This window comes from Ruditapes philippinarum, unplaced genomic scaffold, assembly GCF_026571515.1.
Source record: "Ruditapes philippinarum isolate M1 unplaced genomic scaffold, ASM2657151v2 ctg4364_1_1_1_1, whole genome shotgun sequence".
Taxonomy (NCBI): domain Eukaryota; kingdom Metazoa; phylum Mollusca; class Bivalvia; order Venerida; family Veneridae; genus Ruditapes; species Ruditapes philippinarum.
The window spans coordinates 1-19,782 of record NW_026853349.1 but is presented as its reverse complement, the minus strand read 5'-3'; the positions used below and the strand labels follow the sequence as shown (position 1 = coordinate 19,782).

Below are 19,782 nucleotides of genomic sequence, written 5' to 3'. Positions count from 1 at the left end.
ACAGTATCGTGCCTTGCTTCTGGTCTCGTCGGAATGTCGAGTCTCGCCCGATTCTGCGCGGTTATGGCATTACCCGGATTCTTTTAGGAACTCATACACGTTGTAAGTGCTTTTCAATGGCGGATCTGAAAGTAGCACTTCCCTTAAAATGGCAATATTTTTTATATGTTTCAGATGAAAACAAAAAACGTGTGGGATAGTCATCTCGTTTTCTTCCTTAGATCATTTAGAGGTCTCCGTGGCCGGGTGATTTCAAAAAACTACTTGCCTTTAACCGCTATTGGTTTGACACGCACTCGGAGCGTCGAACTATTCATGCGAGGAAGCCCGTCCAGGTTCCAAATGCAGAATACCTATCCGCGTGCGCACGTTATAGTTATCTCGTGCGCACGCAATAACTATTCCTTTTGAACGTAATAGCTATCGCGTTCGCAGATATAAGTATCGAGTGGCCACGTAAACGCTTTTGCGTGTGAACATAATAAATAAGAAAATCATAAGTCCCTTTTACTACCTTTTTGTTGCTTCGAATAATTCTTTAATCATTTATAAAACTTTGAGTATCGGAAAGAAACGTGTCTCAATTGATAACGATAAAATCTCGCTGTATATGTGCTTTTTAGAATCGATGTTCGCCGTTTTACCTCATGTCAATTGTCATCATAAATAGGTTTGTACATATATTTATATAAAATCTTAAACCTAAAACCTACAGTGGAACTATATATTATTATACTTCTAATTCAAGAAATTTGATTGGCTGAACCTGAAGCATACACTTAAACATACGAAATCCCGTCCACCGTGATAAAATGATGAAAACGCAATGGTACGATGGTGAAAACATGATGATACGAACGTAAAAAACGGTTGTATGATGGCGAAACAACGATGGTACAACGGGAATGGTGGAACTACGAAATCACGATGGTAAAAACGTAATGGTACGATGGTGAAAATACGATGCTACGATGCTACGATGGTAAAAATACGATGCTACGATTATGAAACTGCGACGGCATGATAATGAAAACGCGATATTATTTTCACCATCGTGTTATTGCATCAGCGTGATTTCACCATCCTGTCATCGTTGTTTCATCATCGTACCGTCGTGTTGTCATCATCGTACCATCGTTATATCACGTTTTCAAAATTGTACCATCGTGCATTATGTATCAGGGGAATAAAAATTGTTACTTATGTCCAAACGAAACACCGTAATCGGGCGATATTTGAACGATACAATATCGTGACTCGTTTCGCATCTCGCCTGAATCTCGCGTCTCTCTTCGCATATCGTACGTCGACGCCAGACAAGAAAATCTTTCGAGGCCATGTACCACTAAATATTCCCTCTATATTCTATATAAAATTGACATTTTTCAAAGACCTACAAAACATAGATAGATCCATTTTAGAGAAAAAATAAAGAGTTATGATAAAACGGAAAAAATGTATCTCCAAAGAAAACCACCAATATTAAAATTGAAATTCACTTTATTAAATAACACCTTTGCTTGCATTTTTGTTTTACCAAAATGTCTAAAATCGCATGTCCCTTTAAAAAAGCTTTCGCGCGCACATGCAATAGTACTGGTATCGCGTGGCCACGTAATAGCTATCGCGTGCGCACGTAATAGATAAGAAAATACTATGTCCCCTATATGCCACCGTAGATACTACCTTGGTGTTGCAAAGAATATTTCTTAAATTATTTATAATCTTTAAGCATCGAAAAGAAACGTGTCACAATTAATAACGATAAGAATGGACTCTCTACATATGTGTTTGAGTTCTGGATACTGCACTGGTAGAAATTTTCATTGTGACACGCAGAACAGGGATATTCTTTTAGTTAATATAGGACTCCTGTGCAGAGGTAGGAAGTTTTTGGCCGGTCGGAAGTGACATAAAAACGGTATTATAAATACAGACAACACAGAACAATGACTGGTTACCATGATACGGACGGGCATAATTATTACCATTTTAGAATTTTATGGAATAATGTGAGACAAATGTGATTCGAGTGTCCTTTCTATTGTGTGTCGAACACATCTGTCTCATTTCCCATTTTTCGCAAATATAAATGTTTACGAGCACATCGGTCACACCTCGTGAGACAAATGTGACCCGAGACAAATGTGCTCCTACATTGCTTGCAATACTTAGATTATTGCTTGTTGAACTAGGTGGCCTTAAAACTCGTAGTCGAGATTCAAGTATTCGACCTCGCACTTTCAATACGTTTGCCTTTATCACAAAGTACTAATATGCAAATTGGATTTTAAGCGTTGGTACTAGTACCGGTTGCCCAACGTACACAGAGGTTGGTTAGTTTATGTCTGGGGGATACTGAACTTGAATACTAGAATACAAGAAACGGTAATACAGAGTATTGAACTTTATTCGGACTGTGTGAATTCGTTGTGTTAGGAGTCGGATAGGACGAGTTGGTAATCTCGGTGAGAGTGATCCATTCTCCCGGAATAACAGTCTTGTAATTCTAATGTTGTTTCATGACCGTCATACACACCGATGGTCAATGTTGTACTTATACAGTAAAGAAAAGTTATACACTGAATATTTCGAATTCGAGCATGTTTTTACATATTATTACATTTTATTCAGTCCAGAAGTAGTAAACAACAAAAATAAATGGACAGCTATAAAGATCAATCCTTTATTAATGTCTATAATCGCAGTGAAAACAGTTTTGAGGGAGCATTGATGCGTGTGGCGCCGTTATATGTCGCAACGCCGCTAAATGTCGCACTTGCCGCTAAATGTCGCACCATTGACGCTAAATGTCGCAACCGCCGCTAAATGTCGCAAAATCATTTGCCGTTAAATGTCGCAATGTTAACGTTAAATGTCGCACGAATTTCCCCTACCGTTAAATGTCGCAACACTACCGTTAAATGTCGCAAGATGTAAATTCATGTTAAAATCATGTTTAAAGTAGAATTATATTACTTTTTAACATTCTCATAGTTATTTTAATTGTAATTGCCATTACACAAAAATTATCTTTGTCTTACTTGGTTTCTTTAACGAACATAGATATCGAGGTTTTGAGCTACTATATAGGCAAAAATTATCTTTGTCTTACGTGGTTTCTTTAATGAACATAGATATCGAGGTTTTGAGCTACTATATAGGCAAAAATTATCTTTGTCTTACTTGGTTTCTTTAACGAACATAGATATCGAGGTTTTGAGCTACTATATAGGCAAAAATTATCTTTGTCTTACGTGGTTTCTTTAATGAACATAGATATCGAGGTTTTGAGCTACTATATAATGTAATCTTTAGGCTAGATAGGATAATTGATACTAAATTCTCAATAGATAAGTATTTTTCTTTTGTTTAACATTTTCATTTGTAACCCTGATTGACAACAGATTTAAAGGTATTATGGTATTGTCACTCTCAGAATTTGGTTTAAGTAATTTCATTTATTTTCTCAGAAACTACTGAATTTACTTTAAACGTGGTTTAGTTGTTCACTATGATCATATGATGCAATATCAAAAGGCAGATAATCCTAGTTATATTTTGCAAAGTTATTCCCCTTATTTCTCTAAGATGTTTTCGCTCTGATTAACCTTTTGGTTACGGCTAATTTCAAACATATTCACTTAAAACTTAAAATACGTATTTCATATGAAAGTACTAATGCATTTCTAAAGGACAGATGTCCCTGAAAGTTTTTTTTTTCTAAAATACCTCCCTTTATATATTTTCAAAAAAAAAAACATCACAAATATTCACTTCAAACGTGAAATATTGATTAAATATCAAGGCAATTTTTTTATTTTAACAGAAACGGCAAATACGTGAAAAACATAGTATGAAATGCATGGTCAATACGAAAATCGAAAGAAATATCATGTAGTACTCCTTGATCATGTAGTATTCGAAACGCAGTCGGGTGCTAGATATGAGCGAAGTTTACGATTATATGCACCGGAATTTTTGTAAGCAGCCAGCCCGCATACAGCGCGAGACTTGTAACCTCGACCTTGTTGGTTCTATTCCCGGGCTGGCCAACTAAAATTACTGATCAGTCTTTCGGATGATACTTTAAATCGAGGTCCCGTGTATGGGTGCTAAAACAACTTGGCACGTTAAAGAAGGGGAAGCTTCTGGAATCGGGGCATCTTTCTATATCTGTAATTGCACTATCCTCCAAAATCTTAAATGACTTGTACTCTTCTGGAGGACTCGCCCATATCAGTAAATATCATATAATAAGAATACAAATAATTGATTAAGCTCATATTGGCCTTGCTGTTTGGCTGAAGACAGCTAGCCGTTTTGGCCAGAGAATTTAGGCTTTTTATATCATTGCTTTGCTTAATCTGTAACGCTTCATTATAAATATTTCAATGAAATTAAATCTGACATTTTTCGAAAAATACAGGGCATGAATTATACTCGTACATATGTAACGACGATATTGGTTAGATATCTGTAATCACTTTTATGTTCGTCCTAAAATGCGCATGTCGAGTAGTGAAGTTCAAATGACCATAAATACAAACATACGCACAATAGTGTTTATCTATTTTAAGATAATTTTAAGAACTTTATTTTTCAAAAAAAAAATAAAATGGAACAGATGTGTAAAGAAAACATCTTTTTAATTCATTGCAACAATAATATGAATGACCACTGCCTTTCTGGCGTTAAAATGGAAATAGAAACACGCATACGACTAGCAAATTTGATAAAAGCATAAACTGTTTGTGTGAACTTCATCCTGCAAATTAAAATCTATTTTAGCATTTGTGACCATGACCCATTGATCCCTTCCTCAATATAAAGGAAGAATACCGTGCAAGTTATCTACCTTCCAAATATGAAATACATTTGTCAATAAATAAAAGCTGTAAAAGTGTAGGAATCTATTTGAGAAATGGTGACCTTGACCCAAGTGAACCATAACTCCATCCAAAGTAGAAGACCTCAATTCCATGTTCCTACCAAATATAAAAGACATCTTTCAAAAGAATAATGTTAAAACACCTGTAAAAATGTTAAAATCTATTTTTGGCATTGGTGACTGTGGCCTTTACTCACAGGACCCCCAACTAAACCCAAAGGAAGAGGACCTCCCTTGGCATGTTTGTATTAAACATGAAATACATAATCTTAACAATAAAGGCTTAATGTAAAAAATACAAACCAGTGACCTGGACACTAGAGACCCCTTACTCCATAAAAAATACACGGCCATTAATGGTATCCACCTACCAGATATGGAAGATATCATTAAATAAATTTTTAAGATAAATCCAACTTACCGGAATAGGTTAACCATACAAGGTCCTATTTTCAAATAGAAAAAAAGGAATATAACTTGGGAAAATGGATGGCAGTATCATGAACTTTTTCTAAATAATAAGTAAGTGTGGAAATTATGAAGCCATAAGTAAAGACAGTACTTAAATAAATCCAACTAGCCGGTTTAGGTTAACGATATTCATTCTCAAACTGCTGAAAATGGCAATAACTTGATTAAAATTTATGCAATAATTATGTTACTTGCCATGATCAAGTTTATTGTATTGATTTATAAATGTGTAAATTATGAAGCCATTTGTACCAGTAGATTTTAGGAAAAATCCAACTTGCCGGTTTATTATTTTGATCGTTTCATTTTTATAACATGACACCAATTTTAGGCTGTCAGGCTCCTAGACTGCCAGGTTTAGGCTATTAGACTACAAAGTTAAGTGCCCTAAAGGTAAAGGCGTTTTTTCCATAATAATGCATGTGTATGTGCTTTTGCATGACCTTTCATAGTGATTTAACTGTATTTAAATTGTTTTCATATTTATAATATAAGTCACTAACTTTAAGCTACTAGTCTGCCGACTCTAAGCTGTTAGATTGCCAACTTCAGGTTGCAAAGCTGACATCGATAGGCTGTTAAGATGTTAGGCGGCCTCCTCAGGATACTAGGCTACCAACGTTAGGCTTACAGGGCGTTAGGCAAACTCTTAAGGTCCAGGTCGTCAGCAATTAGGCTTCCTCTTCCGACAGCGAGAAAATTTGCCTCCTCAGTCAACTAGGCCACCAGACTGCCACCTCAGGCAGCCTGTCTCTTCTGCCACTTTACAGACACAATTGTACTAAACTATTTACAGAACAATGCCAATTTTGCAGTTTCATACAAATAGTAGACAATTGTATAATTATCAATATGTACTTGCATAAGATCAGTTAAAAATCAAACGCAAAACAATATACATTTATTTACAAGATGAGTATTATCGCCGCCTAAATTGTAGCGCAGTTCCGTGTATAATAAATTCACTCGCTTTCAAATTGAGTAGGCAGATTTAATTAATATGATACAACAATAAAACTTGAGTTCAACATAAAATTACATCTTGCGACATTTAACGGTAGTGTTGCGACATTTAACGGTAAGGGAAATTCGTGCGACATTTAACGTTAACATTGCGACATTTAACGTCAAATGGTTTGGCGACATTTAGCGGCGGTTGCGACATTTAGCGTCAATGGTGCGACATTTAGTGGCAAGTGCGACATTTAGCGGCGTTGCGACATATAACGGCACCACAATGCGTGCCTTATATGTGACTGCCATCTATGGGTAAATACAAAAAACACAAACTATTTCGGCAACTGTATATATAGTTCTTTGACCAATGTGATTGCAATAGATTTTTTATTTTGAAACAAGAAAAAAATAGTTAGAAATAGGCAGTTGACAGTACACTGTTTGTTGTAACGTTATCACAATATTCGGAATGTTTTGATATTATTGCTTTAAAATATGCACAGCAAGCAATAGACAGTAAACAAAACGCTGTATTTTGTATGTCTTGCTTATCAACACCAATTCCTAAGTGATATAATAAATATCTTAGCATCAGAGTATCATTTTTCATAGCTCCGTCCTATTCAATCTACTCTAATGTAAGAAACCAGTTATTTGGAAATACACCACATCTGATATCTTGACACATGTCTTCGAATCAACATAAAATTGGGTTTTTTAGAAGAAATTAATTTTCATCATGTTTTCGTTTGCATGTGCATTAACCAAAGATCAGTTCTTCCTGATTTGCTGGAAAAAAAATAAAACCCGATTAATACTACCAACTACAGAAAATATTATGAAAAGTGAAAATGTCGAAAATTATATGTCGAATTACGCACCTATGTCCAGATTGAAAGTTAAAGTTTCCTCGTTTAATGAAAAAAAAAAGAAATCCTGTCCAGTTTGTAAATTTGAAAAAAGACGTACATCATATATAAATCATTTATTGATAAATTATGTTATGTTCGGTCATGAAATCGATTACCTGGAGTATTCAGAAGTGTTCGGCAGGCATTACGAAGGCAACCGATCTTCGGTTGTAAATTTAAAATTTCTCTAAAATACAATTACATATATGATAAAACAATATAATTATATACAATTGTCTTCCTTCTTTCTGTAACATGTCCCCATAAGTTAGATTGACTGCTTTACTCAACCCAGTTTATAGTGTTATTTTTTACCAATTGATGTTTAATAACAAAATAAAATAAATTTGTATTAACTAAAAATTAACACTGATAATAGTCATATTATGGAAGTTGTAATACATGATTTGTTGAAAATGTATTATTCATGTCAATGCTCAATGCTCGTTTTATAATTTTGCTACGGCTACTGCTGAGCTACTGCTACTGTCAATTTCACGTTTTATAATTTTGCTACTGCTACTGCTGTCCTACTGCTACTGCCAACTTCACGTTTTATAAATTTCCTACTGCTACTGCTGAGCTACTGCTACTGCCAACTTCACGTTTTATATATTTGCTACTGCTACTGCTGAGCTACTGCTACTGCCAACTTCACGTTTTATGATTTTGCTACTGCTACTGCTGAGCTACTGCTACTGCCAACTTCACGTTTTATTATTTTGCTACTGCTACTGCTGAGCTACTGCTACTGCCAATTTCACGTTTTATAATTTTGCCACTGCTACTGCTGTCCTACTGCTACTGCCAACTTCACGTTTTATATATTTGCTACTGCTACTGCTGAGCTACTGCTACTGCCAACTTCACGTTTTATGATTTTGCTACTGCTACTGCTGAGCTACTGCTACTGCCAACTTCACGTTTTATGATTTTGCTACTGCTACTGCTGAGCTACTGCTACTGCCAACTTCACGTTTTATAAATTTGCTACTGCTACTGCTGAGCTACTGCTACTGCCAACTTCACGTTTTATAAATTTGCTACTGCTACTGCTGAGCTACTGCTACTGCCAATTTCACGTTTTATAATTTTGCTACTGCTACTGCTGAGCTACTGCTACTGCCAATTTCACGTTTTATAATTTTGCTACTGCTACTGTTGTCCTACTGCTACTGCCAACTTCACGTTTTATAAATTTGCTACTGCTACTGCTGAGCTACTGCTACTGTCAACTTCACGTTTTATAAATTTGCTACTGCTACTGCTGAGCTACTGCTACTGTCAACTTCACGTTTTATAAATTTGCTACTGCTACTGCTGAGCTACTGCTACTGCCAACTTCACGTTTTATGATTTTGCTACTGCTACTGCTGAGCTACTGCTACTGCCAATTTCACGTTTATAATTTTGCTACTGCTACTGCTGAGCTACTGCTACTGCAAATTTCACGTTTTATAATTTTGCTACTGCTACTGCTGAGCTACTGCTACTGCCAACTTCACGTTTTATAATTTTGCTACTGCTACTGCTGAGCTACTGCTACTGCCAATTTTACGTTTATAATTTTGCTACTGCTACTGCTGAGCTACTGCTACTGCCAACGTCACGTTTTATAATTTTGCTACTGCTACTGCTGTACTACTGCTACTGCCAATTTCACGTTTTATAATTTTGCTACTGCTACTGCTGTCCTACTGCTACTGCCAACTTTACGTTTTATAATTTTGCTACTGCTACTGCTGTCCTACTGCTACTGCCAACTTCACGTTTTATGATTTTGCTACTGCTACTGCTGTGCTACTGCTACTGCTAACTTCACGTTTCCTGCTACTGCTACTGCTGTCCTACTGCTACTGCCAACTTCACGTTTTATAATTTTGCTACTGCTACTGCTGTCCTACTGCTACTGCCAACTTCACGTTTTATAATTTTGCTACTGCTACTGCTGAGCTACTGCTACTGCCAACTTCACATTTTATAATTTTGCTACTGCTACTGCTGAGCTACTGCTACTGCCAATTTCACGTTTTATAATTTTGCTACTGCTACTGCTGAGCTACTGCTACTGCCAATTTCACGTTTTATAATTTTGCTACTGCTACTGCTGCCCTACTGCTACTGCCAACTTCACGTTTTATAAATTTGCTACTGCTACTGCTACTGCTACTGCTCACTGCTACTGCTAACTTCCTACCGGTGCCAAAGGTATGTTTTTTGCTTATTGCTCTTTTTGTTGAATTGACTAAAACCAGATATATTAACACGCTCCACTATTTTCCGCTTCTTGCACAACGATTTTGTAAAGCAAGCAACTCGAAGCAGATCAGAATTGTTATTACTATTTTTACCTTAAAGATTTTAATGTTGTACAGGATTTTGGAGCATCCGTTAAGTATAAATAACAAGTCATATCAGTGTTCCACAGAGATAAGACTCCGAAACATATGATAATACGTCATCGCGCATCTGCAAAATGCCCTCAATCGGGCTGTTTTTGTTGTTGTGTGTGGTTTTTTTGGTAAACATCCGGTCGACTCGCAGATAAAATATGTTTTTATTCTAAGAAATCGTTAAGGCTTTAACCAGACAGTAAAACTTTAAACTCACCTTTTTTCAATTTTTTTTTAATAAAAGCCAATCTTCTGTGCGCTTAAATAATTTTTGATACATGTTTTGTAACGATTTCTTGGAACTAAAGAAAAAATCTTCGAGCCGACAAAAAAACAGTGGAAATGGGAGAATTTTGCAGGTGCTCGATGACACAGTATCTTACAATCTTATCAATGGAATCATAAATCTGGTAAATCACAACTTAAACGTTACTGAAACGTCCTTATCTTCAAATACTAAATTGAACTTGGAAAGTAAGCCAAAAAATGAGGTTATGTTTTCCGAATACTGAAAACCTTCAAACAATGAATATATAAAACAGAAAACATATTTTCAGTATAGTATTGTTAAAAAACAGCATGAATTTATTTTCTCATTAAGAAATAGCAGCATACTAGAAATATTAGCTAGAAGCAGACGGTAAAAAAATTAAGAAAGTGGCAATTTCGTAAACCACATGTCTTATTTTCTTGGAAACGTGATAAAGATAATATCAGTTCGTGGTAAACGTTTCAGGATGAAGATATACGTATGATAAGCTGGCATAAAAATGGTTTCGTGGGATGAAAACGTGACTGAAAGGATAAGGCGCTGCATCCACTATAGTCTCGTACAATTTCGGCAAACTCCGTCGTTTTCCGTCTATATAACAAGAAGAATTAATAATGCAAGGTAAATATAATAACAAGGTGTTCGGTGGAATACCTTAATCCAACTTTGTAACTCCAGATCACTATATTGTAAATATTATAGTTCATGGGAAATGCGAAAATAAATTATTTCCTGTCTGATAACCTTCCCGTTCTCGGTTAATGTGCACGTACATTAACATTTGAAGTAAACAAATTATAACAAGTGCAAGTGCGTAGCTAATACATGAAAATGAGTTTTTTTTTATATTAATACATATGTTAACATCCGATGTAAATATCAATCTGCTCATGGCTTAAAGATCCTGTAACACATTTTTTAAGGTTTTAAATCATAAATATGATGCTCAAATTAAAATTTATCAATATTGTAGGTTCCAAAAAACATTATTTATAAAGATATTACCGAATTTAACATTTCATGTAAATAAAGGGAGGTAATTAGAAATTTATTTTCTATAAAATTTAAGTCAAATTTTACAATAAGAAATGAATGCATATATTTTATTTAATACATATATTTATATGACAATTAGCAAGCATATCAACACTCAATATAAATATAATTCTGCGCATGAGTAAAAACCAATAACAGCCATATATCGGTACCTGATGTAAATATCAATCAGCCATAAGCCTGTAACCGATCTAAATACCAATTTGCACATGAAGACAAATATCAGCCATAAGCCAGCAATTAATTTGAATACAAATTTGCACATGATTGAAGACCAATATCAGCCATAAACTAGCAACCAATGTCAATAAAAATATGTAAATGATTGAAACCAATTTCAGCCATAAGCTAGAAAATCATGTAAATATCAGTATGCAAATTATTGAAGTTCAATAGCAGCCAAAAGCCAGCAGTCGATGAAAATATCAATTTTAACAATTTAAAGCATTCAACAATCAGTATAGATAAAGGGCAAAATTATTAAACATTAACCAAAATATTCTTGGAGGGCAACAAAAACGGTGGAAAATCATAAAAACACAGGAAAAGAAAAACAAACAAAAATCAACAACAACAACAAACACCACGAGCTGAAAAATAAATGTAAATCACGTCACACCATAATTCAACCAAATTATACGTTAACATGTGTCTTGGTACGCCGCGTACATTCAAGACAAATTCATTTATTTATGAATACCAGATTTATCTCACACTCTTAGATTCAATTTTGAATTCAAACTGCCTAGAAGTACTGAGACTGAGCAACACAATTTCGTAGGAAAGCAATATGAGCTGTTACGTTAAAATCATGGCGTTGTTGGTTATTCTTTATATAACTGCTGTGTGTATTGACAGTGCGCCTTTGACAGATGGGAATGGTACAAATGCTGGTGATTTAAACGGCAAGAAATTAATGGAGATAGGAATAGCGCTAAAATTACCAAAATTACAAATGATAGGAAAAACAATTGACAATATTGAAAAGGAAGTTGAGAAAATCTGCGACCTTCATCCTTGTTCAGAATGGACGGAGTGGTTCGGTTGCACGGCTCGAGTTGGTCAGTTCGGTTCAAAGTTCAGGACACGGCGGTGCAGTGTGAATATGACAAGTTGTGAGATAGACTCAAATAGCCGAACAGAGAAAGAGTTTGGAATTTGTATTGGGCATTGTCCTGATGGGTATAATATCACAAAGAACGGGTTTTGTATGAAGTTGTATGCTGACAAAGGAGTGAAACAAGATGCTGCAGAGCAGCAGTGTCAGAAAGATGGTGGTCATCTGGTAAATATCGACTCGGAAATGAAATATGAAGATGTAAGTAGTCTTCTTACAGGCTTCAGTATTGGTACATTTATCTGGATAGACGGACATCGTAAAGATGCAAGGTCTCCCTGGGAGTACACATATGGATCTCAAAGAGGATTCTTCAAGTGGCACTCGGGTCAGCCAAGCAACACATCGGGAGAACTTTGTTTGGTTACTGCTTTGTACAGTAACGGAGTTAAGTGGCATGATAATTCATGTACAAGTTTATATTTTTCAATTTGTGAAATCTAAGTAAGACGACGTATCTTCCCAACATTTCTTACTTTGAAGATAACGCAATATGAATCACATATAGAAAAAAAACGAAAAAAAAAACAAACAAACTAGAAAACGCTTTCTTAGATTAGTGTTGATATTTCATTTCACGTGGAGTTGCGGATGAACAAAATATGTCAAATTGTAAGATGAAGGTATCATTATAAATAAAGAGCCTGTTTACAATTTTAAGTTGAATTTATTTTTAAATTTGTTAAAATAAAAACCAATAAAATGCAAGCAAACGTAAATAATAAAATAACTAAAATACCGATGTTTTCTGTGAAAATTTAGAAATTACCTCATTGTGCGTGTGTAAGATATCGATTTCTTTTGCAGAAAGGACGAATTTGCTATTTTAGGCCGGTACTTTTGAGACAAGTGAACTATTCAATAATTATAACCAGTAAAAATAATAAATTTGCCAATTTCTGACACAATAAGTGAAACTTGAATGGAATGTTCCAAATTCAGAGATTCCATTACACAGCTTTATAACATTAAGGGGTTATACACACACTATCATGTTAATATTTTTTTTATCTTCTGATGGTGACAATATTGTGTAACGTGTAAACAAGAAGTTCGTGAAAAGTATTAAAAGCAGATTGTACATTGTTTATTCTCACAGCTGTGTAACCTTCATATATTTATGCACAACTTTCACGTAGATTTTGGCACATTTTTATAGTCCCTACTCTGATCTTTTATTTAAATAATTATGGAATTAAACCTAAACATTGACATGTGTTTTTGTTAACTAATAGATTGTGGTTAAATTCTTATTGTGATGCACTTACCTGATAATTTGATTTAGGTTACGTCCATTTTGATATCAAATTGGCGAATATTGTACCTTTACAACTACATGAAGTTAAGTTTGACTGTAAAAATCCACCATTTCGCTTGAATATAGATAAACCATAAAAATGTTTGATCTGCATTTGTTTATTATAAATAATTTTTATCTGTTGTACGTTTTCATGTTGCTGTTTTATATTTGACTCTGAATTATTCATAATCCTACGATATTTGATTCTATACTTTGCGTGGTCTTTATTTCATTTTGTAATATAACAATAGATAAAATGTCTCTTCTAGTTTTCACTTCATCCTCTGTATATATAAATATAGTTTGCCCTAATGGGAACTACCAGGAACTAAACAAGAGCTGTAAGTAGGACAGCGTGCTTGACTATTCTCAGTGCTTGATTGTAAAAAAATGTAAAAAGGATTGATACAGTGATCTCCTCCCGTACCCAGGTTGAGATTATAATGGTGAACAAATATGCAAAGTCTCAAACCCATATGTCGATGGACTTTGATACTATCTGAGGTAGTACTCAAACTTTAACGTAAATTCTAATTCGAAAAAGGGACATAATTCTGACAAAATGCTAAATATAAATAATTCCTCCTGTGTACATGTTGGAGACAGGATGGTGAAAAAGTGTACAAAGTTTCAGAGTCAGATGTCAATGGAATTTTAAATTATTTGAGGTTGTACGCAGACTTAAACATAAGTGGTTACACCGACGTCGACACTCAACGCCGACGCCGACTGGGGACTAGGAAAGCCGTCCTTATTCTTTGAATAGTTAAGCTAAATAGTATCAACTTAACTGTATTTTACTTCTTTGAACGACACCTGTATGCAAAATATGAATAAAATTTACATGACTACTTGAACATTATATATAGCACCTTGACTAACGTTTCTTACCAAGTTATCAATTACTCTTACATATTTTAATTCAGACAAAATATTACAATTCAACTTCCTTCATTATATATGTTACCATTTGTCACATATGTAAGCCAACAAACCTTTACATTAATTTTATCAAGTTTATTTAGTTCGAAAGTTTAAACACAAATAGAAAGTAAAGTGTAAATAAATGCATTTTTTTATTTAAAAAAAAATATTCTGATAACGGCTGGAAAAAAGGATTTCATGCCATATTAGAACCTGCTCGCGGCTAGCAGTGGTAAATACGAGCAGCAGTCCATGGCCTCTACCACGGTGTTGAAGTTTCAATAATAAGCATTATACAAAGTTTTGTATTTCATTAGTGCAGTTTATTATAGGAGAGACAACCCTGGCATGTCAGTATGCTTTTATTTATACTAGTTTTCTCCCTTTAACAAGTAGAATTTTGTTTTGTGAGTTAATTTCTATCATGAAGTTAAGTTAAATAACTTATAAACCTTGAATGCATGTTTTTACATTGTGAATGTCATGTTTTATATTCACGTCAGATTCAAAATACCAAAACAGTAATATATGATTTTCTCTTTTGCCACCTGAAGCACGTGGGTTCTGAGGGACACAATGGCTGTCAGGGCTGACAGGATTTTTTTATATGATGCAATTATATCGTTATTACAATTTTATTAATTTACAAAAATCGTCGAATGACTTATTTTGTTTGTATCACTGCTACTTCATCAAATCAAGCTTAAAGTATTGGTACTCTTAAATGTAAATATATTATAGACAGATACCTGCAGATCGCCTGCCTTCAAGTCGAAGTAGTTTATTGTAAGATACTTAATTTAAGGATGATAAGATTCAATAATAAAAGTATGAATTTTTTTTGTATGCAAACTAATTTATAGAAGTGGTTTGCCAAAGTTATACCATGAGAAAACTTGAATGTACCTGTAAATGTTCTATTTATTCCAGAGTATTTATTCAGTATGACACTTCCGACTTGAATATCTGATATGATATGATTTCTGATTCTTAGAAATATCTACATGAGAAGGAGGCAAGCTTTGAGTTTATATTAATATGAAGAATACATATTTTATTAATTATAGTGATTTGCAACAAAGTAAAGTGTTAAGTTACAAATTGATGAATTTGAAAACATAACTATTACAAAAAGCATAAAATTTGTTTCATTATCATGATAAATACTTGATAAACATCAGATTGACCATCATCTCAGTAACGCACTTGAAATTTCAAGAAATATATGCAACTTACTAGTTACATAGATATTTATTTATTAAAAAAAAACAATTACAAAGTAAAAAAAAAGTTATCAATTATAAAATATTTTAATTTAAATAAAAGAACATAAAAATTTATCAGCATATCAATTTTTGTCCATGGTTTGTATTTGATGTTTTTGATGTGGGATGTAGGATTCGCATTATTTTCCGAGCCAACGTGCTTTTCCGCTTTCATAATTTACTTTATGACGGGACACTTGTGTATCATGATTTACTCTTGTCTTCACATTGTCAACACGTTGTCTCTTTTTAAAATTTAATTTTAATTGTTTAATATGTCTGAATAGACATACTAGGCTTCCGATATCCGGAGCAAATTATGTCACTTCCGACTGTCCGGAGCAAAATCGGCCATATGGGCTTTGGTCATATAATATTTATATATATATATATACATGTAATTGTTTACCTTATACTATTTCCAAAAGTCTGAAATATTTAATGTTCTTATGGGCAAAATACTGCCAAACAAAATTTACCTCAGTAAAACGTTATCTATCTGAGAGTGAGTTTTTTATTGTTCTCTCTGCTTATAATAAAAATAGTGAAACAAAAGTATAATCATCAAAAACAAAAACTGCCTGTCTGCCTCCCAGTTATCGTCAGTTTTGAATGCTCGGATGTATCATGTAGATGTACAAAATGAAAATAAAATCTTACCGGTTCTCCAGCACCGTCTGGAAATGGACGGTCCAGCTCAGACTTGGAGTCAGACATTCTTCCATTAATATAAAATCCCTCACGTGGACGTAGACGTAACTCTAGACTTAAGAGACAGCTATGAGATACAAGGGAATCCCGGAAACCAGTCCCAAGCTCCTATTGAATAGACTCCTTGGTTCTTTTATATGCCCAATGTACAGCACTGATACATGCGTGGTTTTCTTATTGATTTCTTATCAGTACACAACTAGGTAGGTGGAACACACTGAAAGTGTCTTTGAAAATCCCAGGGGTGTTACCCAGGATCGAATCCGGGATTTAGAGGAGTGACAGTCAATAGTCTTACCAACTGAGCTATCATGCCACTTCACCAATGGTTACCTGGAATACTGTTTGATCTTTCTTTTGTCTTATCAAACCAGTTTCATAAATAGCATAAGAAATATTCAATCCGTCTATATAACACTTATAACTGATTAAAACAATAATTCATACAGTGCATGTAAAATCAATACTGAATAGTGAGATGAGCATAATATTATTTCATTCAACTTGATCAATAAATTTAGTAATGAAGTGTACACGAATTTAATATTTAATTTACCATATATCAAAAATAGGAACTGTTTACGATAAAAATAAATAACTGATATATGTACATTCACGCGCTTACATTTAGCGTGTCATTTGACGTCACGACTGTGTAATACAAGTTTCATCTATAAATACAGGATTTATTTTCATCGAGTGAATATTTCATGAGTGGCAGGAGCCACGAGTGAAATATAATAATTTTCATACCACAAGATGAAATAAATCCTTTATTAATAGAGAAAACTTGAATTTTCTGTTTATTATAATATAATTTTTCTTTTTTTTAACCTTATGAATAGGAAGAATTCCCTTTTAATTCTGTGTATTGACTGAATTTAGAAGAAACTAGTCCGGCAAAACACCAGTGAAAATACGGTAAATATGTTTCACTGCAGTGAAAAATAAATTTTTAACAGTGAAAATACGGAAAATAAAAATACGCATTTGATTTCATCAATATTTCATTTATAAGTATGTAATAAAGATATTTACGGAGTCGCAAAATCGGCTCGGCTATATGTTAAAGAAAAATTTGAACACCTTGTAGACCTGCAAGGTCTCATTACTCATTTCTTGTTTCCTTAGCCATACTATTTTGCATTTTCAAGTTTTAAAGGCACATTATGCCTAAAAATACCATCATGTTTGTTTCTCAACAACATTTGTTTTTGTATCTTGTTGCAGTCTCCAGATAATTACTCATTTCCCACTAAGATGAACAATCTTTTACTTGTTGCATTGGGTATATCATAGCGACTGAGTATTTTGTATGGAAGTGAAAATACTACTTTGTTTACATCTTGCTAGGATTACGACACAATACTGCACATTCAGCGCAACTGTCTTCAGTTGTTAAACATCTAAATTAATTATTCAAACATTATTGAACACGTGTTTGACATTTCCTAAGAATTAAAAAAAATATGGATTTCTGAAGCATAAAGTGTCTTTAAGTATATATTTTTTTACTTTGCGTGAACTTTGTGCGTATTTCACCAGAGGCATTGACCTAGATGTGCTAAAACTGCTGAGCAATTTATTCAATATCTAATGATTTAAGAAAATATGAAAAAAATTTCTTAGGTAATCACGCGGAGTAAATCTGTAATATATATAAAATATTTTATTTTTGTTTCCCAGTTAAAACGCCGTTCTTATTACATGTTTTGGTCATTTCACGGCGGTTGATCCATCTAACCGGCTGTCCTGGATAACTTACCAGTCATTACCAATTTATCCGCAAGTGTTCAGCTTCTTACATGTATCACGCATGATTTCTAAATCTGCGGCGGGAGACAAATGACCCTCAGACTCAATGTCTAAGATCAATTGTCAGGAAGTATTTACGCCTTGCAAGAGAATCGGACCAGCTACCCTTGGATTTACTTATCCAATATGACTTTTATTGATCCAAGCATTCGGACACACTTATTTGCTATTTGAAATAAACTTACTTAATTGATATCTTTAAAAACGCAGTTGCTTAAAGTGGAATTATGTCCACCCTATGGTGCATAGTGATTAAAAAGGTGAACTGTGTAATGTTCAGTTTATAAAAAGAGTGGAGCAGTCCTTTTACATTAAATTTTTAAAAAGTCAGTTTAATATTCTATCCGTAACATTTTCTAATCCAACTGTTGATCAATCACCATTATAACAATCAATCTTAAAATATATATTCAAATTAACTCAACTTGACAATATAAAAATATTAGCACAATGTCACTGTAAGCTTTAGGTCTATGTATCTATGCTGATAAGTTAAATGTCAAATAATGGACTTACTTTCCTGTAAGTATGTCAAAGCTAGCTTACGGAATGTCGGTGGCTCTACTCAGGTGCCCGTTCGTGCCTGAAATAATGCACGGAAAGGCACCTCAGGTCTTCCTCCACCAGTAAAGCTGGAACGTCGTGATATGACCTATACTGTGTCGATGTGACGTAAAACCCAAAACAAACTGAAAGAAACAATTGAAGGAAGAAATTAGCTACCAACATTCAAGATTCTGGTCAGACTGTACCCATGTGTATCTTGTCTTTGTTCTATAAGAGGTGAGTGAGAATAAAAAAAAATGATGGAGCACCACACTTAATACCGTATTACGATATATACCGGACAAGGCGCTTGAATGATTACATGCTTAGAATTTCACTTGCCGAAGAAGCACTTTAAGACGTCTAAATTATCTCTTCAAATCAATTTTATATACGGTCATGAATAAAAAATGTAAAAAATGAGTCAAAGACAGAAAAGGCCGGATTGCATTTGTATACCAATTATCATGAGGCTGTGATGTTACGAATAATTTTTACCATTTACAATTAATGTCGAAAATGAAACTAAGTCGGTAAACAGGAAGCGGATAAGCGACCAAACAGAAATCGACTCCCACAGTATGGGTTCATTTTCAATGCTGTTTGCTAAAAATCAAGAGGCTGTGATTAGTAGTTGCTGAGAAAAAATATTTTCCCTTAGCCGGCCGCCGCCCGACACCATACTACATGTATAACCCAGGTTTGCACCAGTGCAACCCAGCCAAAATTTGGCGAAAGAAGTGATATTTGTCTAGTTCGTGTTCATGATTTCTGCAAGCGTCCAGAGGAACTGCTCCAACATGATGAGGTTAAGTCCATAAAAAAGTGGCAAACGTGTATCACTTTTAATGGTATAAGTATAATCAATATACATTTCTGATACTTGAACATTATATGGTGCGGTATTAATATCTCAAAGAGTTTGCTCTCAACTGAGTTATACAGTTTATAGTTATTAATAATGTTATTGACAAATCTTAAAATGTTTAATGTTGTACAGAATTTTGGAGCATCTGGAAAGTATAAATAACAAGTTTTATCATTGTGTTTTACAGAGATAAGACTCCGAAACAACATGAATTAAATGCTAGAATACTACGTCATCGTGCACCTGCAAAATGTTCTCAATCGGACTGTTTTTTTTTTTTTGTTTT

The 19,782-nt window shown here is 34.1% G+C and overlaps 1 protein-coding gene across 1 annotated transcript; it reads left to right on the top strand.

Moving 5' to 3' along the window:
- Positions 1–11,654: 11,654 nt before the first annotated feature.
- On the top strand, positions 11,655–12,529 carry LOC132736584 (uncharacterized). The gene has a single exon (XM_060723740.1). The coding sequence runs from the start codon at positions 11,741–11,743 to the stop codon at positions 12,509–12,511; it is 771 nt and encodes a 256-aa protein (XP_060579723.1). The 5' UTR covers positions 11,655–11,740; the 3' UTR covers positions 12,512–12,529.
- Positions 12,530–19,782: the final 7,253 nt, after the last annotated feature.

Excerpts from the sequence above, each read along its gene's own strand:
- LOC132736584 (XM_060723740.1), top strand. The coding sequence starts at position 11,741 with ATGAGCTGTTACGTTAAAATCATGGCGTTGTTGGTTATTCTTTATATA.